Below are 11,193 nucleotides of genomic sequence, written 5' to 3'. Positions count from 1 at the left end.
GCTGAGGGAGCGCGCCTCCTTCTGCGAGGACTCCAGCTCTGACTGCGACTCCTCATACTTCTGCTTCCACTCGGCCAGGATCTGTGGGGACCTGGCTCACTGCATGGCCCCCAGCCCCAGCCCCTCTCCAGGGCCTGCCCAGGCCCCTGGACTGGGCTCAGCCTCCTCCCCTGTTCTCAGGGAGGAGGTCCCAGTCTTCGTGGTGACGCTGACCTCCCTGCTCAGCCCCTGGCTGTGGGCCCCAGCCCAGGCTCACCTTGTCGAAGTTCCTCTGCTTCTTGTCCAGGGCTGCAGCGGCTGCATTGGAGCGCTCCACGTCCACCATCAGGTCCTCGATCTCATTCTGCAGCCGGTGCTTGGTCTTCTCCAGGGACGAGCACTTGGCATTGACGGCCTCCACGGCCTCCTCGGCATCCTGCAGCCTCTGGGCCAGCTTCTTCCTGCCCAGGGCAGTTGGGGTATGGGAGATGGGAGAGGGTGGGGTGGATGGAGGGTGTAGATTTGGACAAGGGGAGACAACATGAGTGTTCTAGAAAGCAATCCTTGAAAATTCAGAAGCGTTGTTGGAGAAGCTGAGGTTAGGCCCTAGGGGGCTGAGAACCGGGCAGGTAGAAGGTCTTGGTGGCAGGTTGTAAAGACCCAAAGAACCCAAGAGGACCTTCCAGGAGGCCTCCTCTGACCCTGGGCCAGCCTCTAGGCTGCAAACATGGAGGATGCATGGGCTTCTGCAGCACCCCCCCACCCAAGTACATTGCCCCAGGTGGAAGCACTCTGCCCTCAGACAAACCTTTTGTTCGTCTTATATTCGGATGAGAAACATAACGCGAGCAAAAAGCTTCCCTGAGAGGAGAAAGAAGTGGGGCCCCCCAGAAAGGGTTCTCCTGTGTTGTCAAAACCTGGTCAAACTTCCATCCTGAGGTACAGAGTCTTCCCAGGTTTGGGCGGGGTTTGTGTCCTGCCTGCCGAGTGGCCTCAGCGAGAGGCAGGCTGCCCATGACTCACTTGGCTTCTTCAAGCTCCTCAGTCCTCTGGATGGCATCTGTCTCATATTTGGTCCTCCACTGGGCCACCTCTGAGTTGGCCTTGGACAGGACACGCTGCAACTCAGCCTTGGCCTCGGTCTCCTCCTCGTACTGCTCCCGCAGCAGGTCACAGTCATGCCGGGCTGACTGCAGCGCGTGGGCCAGGGCGTTCTTTGCCTGGGGAGGGGTGGGCACCGGGAGGCGGGCTCAGCTTTCTCCAGAGTACAACCCCGGTCTGCGCCCACGTGCTCACCCTACTTTCTCCATCCTCCCCAGAACCTCACCTATCTCTAAATCCCCCGTGGACCCAAAACAGTCTACTGAGGACTAATAACAAAGTGTGTCCATATAGCATTGTACAGTTTATACAATAGGTCATGCCCACCACTCCTTGCCCCTCACTGCAGCAGGCATTATCGACCTCGTCCCCGTTTACTGGGGCTCAGAGAGGCTAGGTGGCTCCCCCAAGATTACTGAACTCTAAGGGGCAGGTTAGGATTGAAGCCCTGGCCTTTTTAAAAGGTCATATTCTCTCCCACCCTTTTTCTTTAAATTTTTTTAAAATGTTTATTTTTGAGAGAGAGACAGACAGAGTACGAGTGATGGAGGAGCAGAGAGAAAGGGAGACACAGAATCTGAAACAGGCTCCAGGCTCTGATCTGTCAGCACAGAGCCTGACGCAGGGCTCAAATCCACAAATCACAAGATCATGACCTGAGCTAAAGTCGGATGTTTAACTGACTGAGCCACCCAGGCGTCCCTAGTTTCTTTCCCTAGTTTTCAGACTACCCTGCTAATCCCAGGACCTATTTGTACAGTTCCTGCATCCCATACTTGTGCCCAGCCAAGGCAGTCATTCCTCCCTAGTTTTTCCTCTTCTCCACCACCTCACTTTCCCCAACCCAGGCACCCTTTACCCCATGCCCCTCTCCCTCCAGAGATGGCAGCAGAAAGGCAGAGGGCCTCAGCCTGGGCAATAGATTTAGGAAGCATGTGGTAGGCTCTGGGCTATTATTGGGAGATAATGGTTACACTGAAACAATGGAAAAACAGCAAGCCTCATTCTTGGAACCTGCTTGCTTCTTGCCTAGACCAAGTGGCCTGAGTCTAGGCCTCACCTTAACTTCCTCCTCCAGCTGCCTCTTGAGGTCCTCTAGCTGCTGGGTGTAGGTGAGCTTGCCTCGGGTCAGCTGAGAGATCAGTGCCTCCTTTTCATCCAGCTGCCGGGACAGCTCACCTGGAGAATAACCAAGGCATACTCAACTCTGGAAGGTCAGCCACCTCTCTCTCTTCCCAACCCCTCCCCTAACCATTAGGCCCCATTCTCTGGAGGTGTGTGTGTGTGTGTGTGTGTGTGTGTGTGTGTGTATGTGTACATGTATGTGAGTGTCTCCCCAAGGCTGGGTGGCTTAAGAAGTGGGGGGAGATGGAGGAGGGCTTACCATTCTCGGTCTGCAGCTTTGCCCGCTGGCTGGTAAGATCGTTGACGGAACGCTGGGTCTCCTCAGCTTTGCTTCGGTGCTCATTCATCTGATCTTCCAGGGTCCGGCACATCTTTTCCAGGTTAGCCTGAGAAATGAAGGAGAGTGGATATGGTGGATGAAGGGTTGTAAGGGGTGCATTTATAGAAGTGAAGAGGAGGGGCATGGAAGAGAGAGGATGGGAGAACGTGGTGGAAGAAGGGAAGTGGGAAATTGGACCATCAGAGAAGAGAGGAGACATGCACAGGAAGTGGAGGTGGATGGAGGGAATTGGGTGCAAAGGAGGGTGAGCGGGCACCTTGGCCTTGATGATCTGCTCCATGTTGGAGGTGACATCATCCAGCTCCAGCTTGAACTCACTCTTCTCCTTCTCCAGCTTCTGCTTCACACGCTGCAGGTTGTCGATCTGCTCACCCAGCTCGGCCACGCTGTCGGCGTGCTTCTTGCGCAGGGCCGCCGCCGTGGCCTCGTGCTGCAGTGTGGCCTCCTCCAGATCCCGCCTCATCTTCTGGAACTCAGCCTCGCGCTTCTTGTTCATCTCGATCTGCACGGATGTGGCCCCGCCAGCCTCTTCCAGCCGCTCGCTGATCTCCTCCAGCTCTCTGGACAGGTCTGAGCGCAGCTTCTCCACCTTGGCCCTGGCGGTGCGTTCAGCCTCCAGTTCCTCCTCCAACTCCTCAATGCGAGCCTGGACCCGGGACACAGAGAGCTCAGAGCCACTGCCTGCAGTCCTCCAGCAGAGCCCCCACCCCAGGGTTCTAGACCACTCCTGGCCTGTCTGGAACAGCAAGTCAGTTCAGTTCTACCCCAGAGAAGTGGAAATAAAGGATTTGGGGAAGATGCTTTGGACAGCTGAGCTAGCCCTCCTACAGGCCTGAACATCACACACTGTCTGTTGGAAGGAAAAGCGTTGAAGCTTACTCTTTAAGAGGGACAAAGAGACTTATCTTCTAGGGATATTTTAAGCAGTTTAGGAGCAAAACTATTAAAAGTGTAGAATGAGAGAGCTCTGTTTATCTAAAGACCAAAATGGTGTCTGCTCTAGGGTAAGAACAGAAGTCACAGACTTTCAGGGCTAAAGGGACCAAAGCCATTGTTAACAGGGGAGATACAGAGACTCAGATCTGTAATGAGTTCCCCACAGTCGCCAGCTAAGCCAGAGCTGAGACAAGAAGCCAGGATTTCTGTCCCCTACACCTGTGACCTTTTCAAGGTCTCCTCCTATGTCATCCTTGGATCACTCAGCCTCTCCAAGGAGTGCTTCATGGGTATGCTGTGGTAGCTCAGCATCTCCCTTCATGGACACATAGCAAGTGCTTGTAATGCTAGGGGAGGACATCCTGGGAGAGGGGGTTGGGGAGGGGGGGCTGACAGCCAGCCCAGGCATCCCACACCTCACCTGAAGCTCTTTGAGCTTCTTCTGCAACTGGCTGCCCAGGGCCTGCTCATCCTCAATCCTCGCATTGAGGGCATTCAGTTCAAAGTCCTTCCTGTGGAGAAGGGGGGAGGTAAGGTAAGAAGATTGGTTGGGCACCTGGAAGGCCCACCAGTGGTTGGAAATGGTAATAGAAAGAGCAGGATTTCACTAAAAAAAAAATAGGGTCTGGGCTGATATAGGGCCCCTGAAAATGTAACACATGCTGAAGGGCTGAAGTCCAACAAGAAATGTAATTGGCAGAGCACCAAAGGTGGAGTGACAAGACTTGGGTTCTGTGGGACTTCCCCTTTGTGGTCCTGTAGAATGAGGGCATTGAATGAGATGGTTTCAAAGGCCCCTTTCGCTCTGATGGCTTTAATTCTGTTACTATTACTTTAGACACTTTGGTTAACCTTTCTGAGCCTTCGTTTCTGCTTTGGTAAAGTGGGCCTCAAAATACCATCCTTAGACGGTGGTTTGAGAGTCTATGCGATCATATAGTCATTTGTTCATTCAACAAACAGCACGTCTAGAGAAGTGTGAAGATCCCTGGACAGATGTAAGCCCAATGAGTATGTATTCATGATAATTCTAAGAACCTTTCAAAATCCTGACTCTAAAGCACCATAAGATCCTTGATTGTCCAAATATATCCCGCAGGCTCAGTTTCCCAAGTTTGGAAAGTAGATCTATACATTTTAGTAGGACTTGCAATAAGGATTGGATCCACAAGTTCATGGGACCCTGAACTGCTCAAGTGTGGCAGCTGACCTGCTTCTCTGTGGTCCTCCAGGTTCTCCACGAAGGACCTGAAAAGCCTTTCCTGAGAGGCTTTTGTGTGGAGCCTTCATCAGTGTTAAGCAACTGGTCTCCAAAGAAACTTGTGTGAAGAAGGGGGAGAGCTGTTATTTTCTATCCTTTTTCACTGTTCAACAGGAAGAAGAGGCTTGAGGGATCCAAGTTCAAGTTTTTGCCAAGGAGGACTATGGGACCCCACTACATGTGTCTGGGGGAGGAGAGCCCTCTTCCTGGAAGCCTCTGTCTCCAGCTACTGATGGAGGCTGCATGGGCTTTGGCCTCTGAGAATGAGCATCTTGGGGCAGCATGTAATGTCATGGGCAAAACAGGCCCCTGAGCTGAGGGGGAGGAAGGGCACCAGGGAGGGGAGCACACTACTTTTTCAGCTTCTCGTCCAGCTGCTGCTTGTCATTCTCCAGGTCCATGATGCTCTCCTGGGTCAGCTTCAGGTCACCCTCCAGCTTCCTCTTTGCTCTCTCCAGGTCCATGCGCACCTTCTTCTCCTGCTCCAGGGACCCCTCCAGCTGGTGGAGAGAAGGACCAGTGTGCCCCGTAAGACCAATCATCCTGATTTAGTGATTTGGAAGCTCAGTCACTCCAGGGATGGGGAATCCTAAGAAATGTCCAGGACTCAGAAAAGCTTCCCCAGAGAGGGCAAGAGGACTGGGAGAGTGCCTGGTATAGAGGGATGCTCAGTAACCATTTGATAAATGATTTAATGAATAGCTATATGGTGAAACCCCAAAGCTGCCTTCATTCATTCAGCATCCCATAAGCTCCTACAGTCCTATGCCAGGCACTTTAGACACAACACTGAATAAATCCAGGTTCTACCTAAAGGTTGCTTTTGGTCTTATAGCTGAGACAGAGACTTCAATAATGATACCAGAGGGTGATAAATGATCCCATGGACATATGCACAAAGAACTGTCTACAAAACAATGATCACTGAGGACCAGATCCTGCCTAAAATATTAGAGGTACAAAGATCCTTCTTGAGGAGCCTCACAAAGTTCCCAAAGAATGTATCATGTTTTTATATGATAACTCTCTAAATCCTATGGTTGAAGGCAGAGATATAAAAGCTTGAACCTAAATTGAAAAAAGGAAGCCCATCACTCCAGGGATGGGGACTCCTAAGAAATGTTGATCATATCAGTAGGATGAGATACATAACTCATAATTGATCCCTTTCCCCTTTTCTGTTTCCCAGCTCCCTCTTAGAAAGTGATCAGGGGAGGGAACACTCTCCAATCTCATTCCTCTAAACATATACACACACAAACACACATGGACACAGACATGGTATACCTAGGGCCTGTGACAATCTACTTACATCGTCCACCTGTTGCTCCAGCTTGACTTTGGCCTTGGTCAGGGTGTTGACCTTGTCCTCCTCGGCCTGAAGGTCATCTAGGGCTTGCTGGTGGGCCTCTTGCAGAGCCTTCTTTTCCTTGGTCAGCTTGGCGATGATCTCATCTAGCCCAGCCATCTCTTCTGTCAGGTTCTTCACCTGCCAACCAAGACCACCATCCTCTTTAGGGTCACAGGTCACCAGCCTGGAGACATCTATGGGGATGTCCAATGCCAAGGACTAGGACCACCTTATGGTCTAGGAATCCTGAAGAGACCTGGGCTGGAGCCAGAAGGAGCTGCCCTCACCTTGTTCTCTGTTGCATGCTTCTCTTTCTCCACCTTGGCCAGCGTCAGCTCCAGGTCATCAATGTCCCTTTTGAGCTCAGAGCACTCATCTTCCAGCTTGCGCTTCTTGGCAGTGAGCTCTGCATTCATCTCCTCCTCGTCCTCCAGCCTCTCTGTCATCTCCTTCACCTTGGCCTCCAGCTGGATCTTGTTCTTGATCAGCTGGTCGCAGCGCTCCTCTGCATCAGCCAGGTTGTCTTGTTCCTGAGGACAGACACAGAGGGGAGGCTGCTCAGTGGGTGGGGTCGTTGCCCTAACAGGTGAAGGGAGGGAGAGGCTCAGCCTTCACTGTAGGTGGGGGGCTCCAGGATATCCCAGCTGAAAACCTCAGAAGGTTGAGGAAGGGAAGAATTTCAGGACAATATGATGGGAATATTGAGGGATGGAATTAGAGAGGAAGGGAATCAGAAGTCTCTTTACTTGGCCTTCTTCCTCTGGTCTACTCTACTGAAGGGAAGAAATTGCATTTGCTGATGTACTTTACATATATACAGCCTAGTGAGATGGGCAGCTTTAACCCTTGTCCAGAGATGAGGTCATTGAAACTCAAAGGTAATGTGTGGTTTGCCCAGTGTCACAAAATTATTAAGCTGTGGATCCAGACTGAACCTAGGTGGAAAGTCAATGTTTTTAAAAGGTAGTTCCTTCCTCCTTCCCTTTTGTTCTCTGGAGGGACCTCCTTGGAAGTCTTTGGTGTATTGATTACAGAATCCTGTGCCTATGAGAGGAGAAGCTGAGTCCTAGGTGGGGAGGTGCTGGGTGTGTGGGAGGTGTCAGCTGAACAGGGGAGGCAGGCCAGCAGAGGCCCAGGAGCCTCACCGCCTGCACTTGGAGCTGGAGGTCGTTCTTCTCCTGCAGCAGGGACACCATCTTCTCCTCCAGCTCCTTGCGGCGAGCCTCTGACTTTTCCAGCGCCTCTTTGATGCGTGCAAACTCCTCCTTCATGGTGGCCATCTCCTTCTCTGTTTCTGCGCTCTTCAGCAGTGGCTTGATCTTGAAGTAGAGCTTCATCCAGGGCCAGTTCTTGACCCCCATGAAGGCCCGAATGTTCCACTGGATTATCAGCAGGGAGTCTCTGCAGGGGCCCAGCAAGAGGGTGGTGAGAGAGTCCCCTCTCTCCTTCCTGTCCTAAGGCCCTGACTCCTAAGTAATGGCCTTTCCTTCCTCTATGCTTCTCTTGCCGTGAAGCCCACCCTGGGTACATAGGAGCCCTCCTGCTGGTCTGCTTGTTTGAAGTCTCAGTGAGCTTTCTCCTGACACTGCCCCTGGCCAGGAGCCTCCGTCTGAAGCTCTCACCTGCGTTCCAGCAGCTTCTTGTACTCCATTCTGGAGAGCACACCCCGGGACTGGGCCTGGATGCGGGTGATGATGCGGCTCAGCCTCTCGTCACGCATCTCCTCCAGCAGCCCCAGCAGCCCAGCCTTGAAGAACACCTGTGGTTGAGGGGTGGGTGGGCCAGGAGGGAAAAGAAGAGAGGATTCTCTTAAGGAGGGTGACACCCTAAGAAAGAACTGGAGGGAAGAGGTCAGTGGCAGCTGGAGCTGGGACAGGGGTTGGTGCTGGAGGGTCCAGGGAGAAGGGAGCATGCCGTTCAGAGATGGTCCTAAGATAATTGATCAAACGGAAGGAGGTACGAGGTAAGGAGCCAAAGGATGAGAGAGGTCTTTATGTAACCACCTTGTCTCCTCCCTTTCCTCACCTTAGTGTGGCCGAACTTGTACTGGTTGTGGTCAATGTCCAGGGAGCCCAGCAGCTTCTCTGCCCCTTTCCTGCTGTCAATGAACTGGCCCTCAGGGATGGCTGCTGGATTCAGGATGCGGTACCTAGAGAGGGAGGTGTCCAGAGTCACCCATATTTTGCACTAACCTGTTCTGCCCACAGCATTCAGGACCCCCTGTGGCCTCCTCTCCACACCAGGTTCCCCCTGTTCCCTGAGCTCTGGGACACCCAGTACCCACCTCTGCCGGAAGTCCCCGTAGAGGATTCGGTTGGGGAATCCCTTCCTGCAGATGCGGATGCCCTCCAGCACGCCATTACAGCGCAGCTGGTGCATGACCAGGGGGTTGTCTATCACCCCTGCAGCAGGAGATGTAGGAGGAAGGTGTAAAGAGAGTACTGGATTAAGCCATAAGTTCTGGGCTCTGATTCTGGCTCTGCCACTCACTAGCCCATAACCTTAGCAATTCACTTAATAATGAAAAAGTGGTTTTTTTTTTTCATTTTGTTCCTAGCTATACTCTTTTTTTTTTAAATTAAAACAACTTTTTCGTGTTTTATTTTTCTGAGAGAGGTAGAGAGAGAGAGAGAGAGACAGAGTGAAAGCAGGGGAGATGAAGGTCTCAAACTCACAGACCACGAGATTACAACCTGAGCCAAAGTCAGATGCTTAACCAACTGAGCCACCCAAGCACCCCTTCCTAACTATACTCTTAAGAGTAACCAAAAGACTTTCACATTACATATTTTATATTGTGTTTATTATCATAGATGGTAGCCAGAGTAGATATATCTCATTTTCTAGAGAAGAAATTAAGCCCAGAGGAGTAAAGCCCAGAGAGTTTAAGGGACTTCACCAAGGTCACTAAGCTGACCAGAGCAGAGCCAGCCAAGCCTTGAATCCAGGCCCCTGAGCCTCCAACTCCTAATCAGTCAAAAAAGGATAAGCAATCACTAAATGTCTCACTGGGGGCTGCATGCCATGAGGTGATGCCCATGAAAGTGCCTTATGTGACCCCCTAAGTCACACTGCAAATGCAAGGAAATGGAGGTGGGTCAGAGTAGTTTGCTATCTTGTGGGGGATGGGAGGAGAGTGTCATTTGGAAACTACCATGGTGGGGGATTAGGAGATGGCTTAGGAGGCTCGGCTCTGTCCCTGGGGCATGTGGCCAGCAGTGGCAAGTTCTGGGGCTTACCTGGAGACTTTGTCTCATTGGGGATGATGCAACGCACAAAGTGGGGATGTGTAGAGCGCAAGTTGGTCATCAGCTTGTTCAGATTTTCCTGTGGCCCAAAGAGCAGGAGGGATAAGTAATGCAAGTGAAAGAGAGGGAAGTAGGGAAGGGAGAGAAGAGGAGGGAAGAGAAAGAGAGATGGAGAGAATGAAGGAATGCTGAGGAGGACATGGAGGAGGGGAGAGCCTGAGGCCAGAGGGAAAGGGAGAGAGTGAGATGGGAGAGGAGGAGAGAAGAGGGCAGCCCCTGGAGGGGGAGAGAATGGAGAGAAAGAAAGATAAGGAAGGAAAGGAGTCACAAGGGAAGGAGGAGACAGGGGAGTTGGAGATGGAAAAGCAGGAAGAAGCAGGGCTGGTGTGTGCTGGGGAGACTAGCTGAGTGGGGGCTGGGCTTACACACTCACCCTGTGCAGAGCTGACACAGTCTGAAAGGATGAGCCTTTCTTGGCTTTGCCTTTGCCCTTATCAACAGCTGTGGAAGGAGAGTCAAGAAAAGGGGCTGGAGTGGCCATATGGGAGGCCAGGGTGGGGGGTGGACAATCATAGACTCTCTATGTCTTCGCAGGCATTTGGCTACCACTTGAGGGCCTTCACTATGAAAGGCTCAGCTTCTCCACCCCCATTTTATCTCACTGATCCTGTAAGCCTTGGGGCAAATTTGACACAAAAGTCAAGGTACATGCAATGAACCTGTCTCAGAACCATGGCAGAAACCCTGCTCTGTAGTCCCCAAGGTCCCAGTCTCTACTTACGTGCATCAGCCCCTGCATAGTTGGCGAACAGGTTACTGAGCAGCTTGAGGGAGGACTTCTGGTACAAGCCGACCACAGTCTCGTTGAGTGGGTCTTTGTTCTTCTGCAGCCAGCCTATGATGTTGTAGTCCACAGTGCCGGCATAGTGGATCAGGGAGAAGTGGGCTTCCTGCTTTCCCTTGATATTGCGTGGCTTCTGGAAATTGTTGGACTTGCCCAGGTGGTTGTCATACAGCTTGGCCTTGAAGGTCATGTCAGTGGCCTTGGGGAACATGCACTCCTCTTCCAGGATGGACATGATGCCCATGGGCTGAGGGTAACAGGGAAAGCATCACTGAATATGCTTCATGCAGATGCAGATGGATCCTACTCTAAGGTCAATATTTGCTTATGGTGATGCCTCTTTTGGGTATTAGGATATCAAGTTATTTTACCAACTTGTAGTTGTTCAAGCTTTCCCAAGGTGGAAGATTTTGTGATTTCAGAGGGACTTTTATGAAAGTCTGGGAATGTGAATACTATAGGTGCTTTACATACCACTTCATTGCCCATATCCCTGAGATATTGGGTTTGAAAACAGGTACATTGTTTTTCCATGCCGTGTGCTCAAACCATGTTAAACCAGAGCTGTTAAACACACTGGTATGGGAGGCTTTCCTGGAGCTGCCTGTCTTCCCTATGTCCATTCTCAAGCCTCTGGGACCTCGGCTCTCCTGTGCCACCCTGTCCTGGGTGGTCAGGACAACACAGGAGTCTGAAAACTGGGGCCTGGGATCGAGATCATGTTCCCCAGTGGAGACAGGGACTACCATTTTGTTTGGGGCATTCATGTAGGGTGTGAGTGGGCAGTTCAGGCAGCAGGTGGAGGCAGCACCTTCTCAATGAGGTCGATGCAGGCCTGCAGGTCCATGCCAAAGTCAATGAACTCCCACTCAATGCCTTCCTTCTTGTACTCCTCCTGCTCCAGCACGAACATGTGGTGGTTGAAGAACTGCTGCAGCTTCTCGTTGGTGAAGTTGATGCACAGCTGCTCAAAGCTATTGAACTGAAGGGGGCAAGGGAGGAGCAGGT

At 51.8% G+C, this 11,193-nt stretch overlaps 1 protein-coding gene across 1 annotated transcript in view; it reads right to left on the bottom strand.

Moving 5' to 3' along the window:
• The window catches only part of MYH7 (myosin heavy chain 7), a 21,322-nt gene that overhangs the window by 3,685 nt on the left and 6,444 nt on the right, over positions 1–11,193 (bottom strand). The window contains exons 15-32 of the mRNA XM_029952197.1: positions 10,997–11,167; positions 10,123–10,432; positions 9,775–9,842; positions 9,333–9,420; positions 8,378–8,495; positions 8,119–8,242; positions 7,716–7,852; positions 7,239–7,494; positions 6,381–6,623; positions 6,055–6,231; positions 5,097–5,242; positions 3,903–3,993; positions 2,802–3,191; positions 2,465–2,591; positions 2,141–2,259; positions 1,003–1,199; positions 257–440; positions 16–81 (exon numbers count right to left, since the gene is read on the bottom strand). Coding sequence (XP_029808057.1) covers positions 16–81; positions 257–440; positions 1,003–1,199; positions 2,141–2,259; positions 2,465–2,591; positions 2,802–3,191; positions 3,903–3,993; positions 5,097–5,242; positions 6,055–6,231; positions 6,381–6,623; positions 7,239–7,494; positions 7,716–7,852; positions 8,119–8,242; positions 8,378–8,495; positions 9,333–9,420; positions 9,775–9,842; positions 10,123–10,432; positions 10,997–11,167 — 3,012 coding nt within the window. The remainder of the gene's footprint in view (positions 1–15; positions 82–256; positions 441–1,002; positions 1,200–2,140; positions 2,260–2,464; positions 2,592–2,801; positions 3,192–3,902; positions 3,994–5,096; positions 5,243–6,054; positions 6,232–6,380; positions 6,624–7,238; positions 7,495–7,715; positions 7,853–8,118; positions 8,243–8,377; positions 8,496–9,332; positions 9,421–9,774; positions 9,843–10,122; positions 10,433–10,996; positions 11,168–11,193) is intronic.

The sequence above is a fragment of the Suricata suricatta genome, chromosome 9, assembly GCF_006229205.1.
Source record: "Suricata suricatta isolate VVHF042 chromosome 9, meerkat_22Aug2017_6uvM2_HiC, whole genome shotgun sequence".
NCBI classification, from domain to species: Eukaryota; Metazoa; Chordata; class Mammalia; order Carnivora; family Herpestidae; genus Suricata; species Suricata suricatta.
Note: the sequence above shows the minus strand (reverse complement) of the source record. Positions and strands in the feature narration are given on the sequence as shown.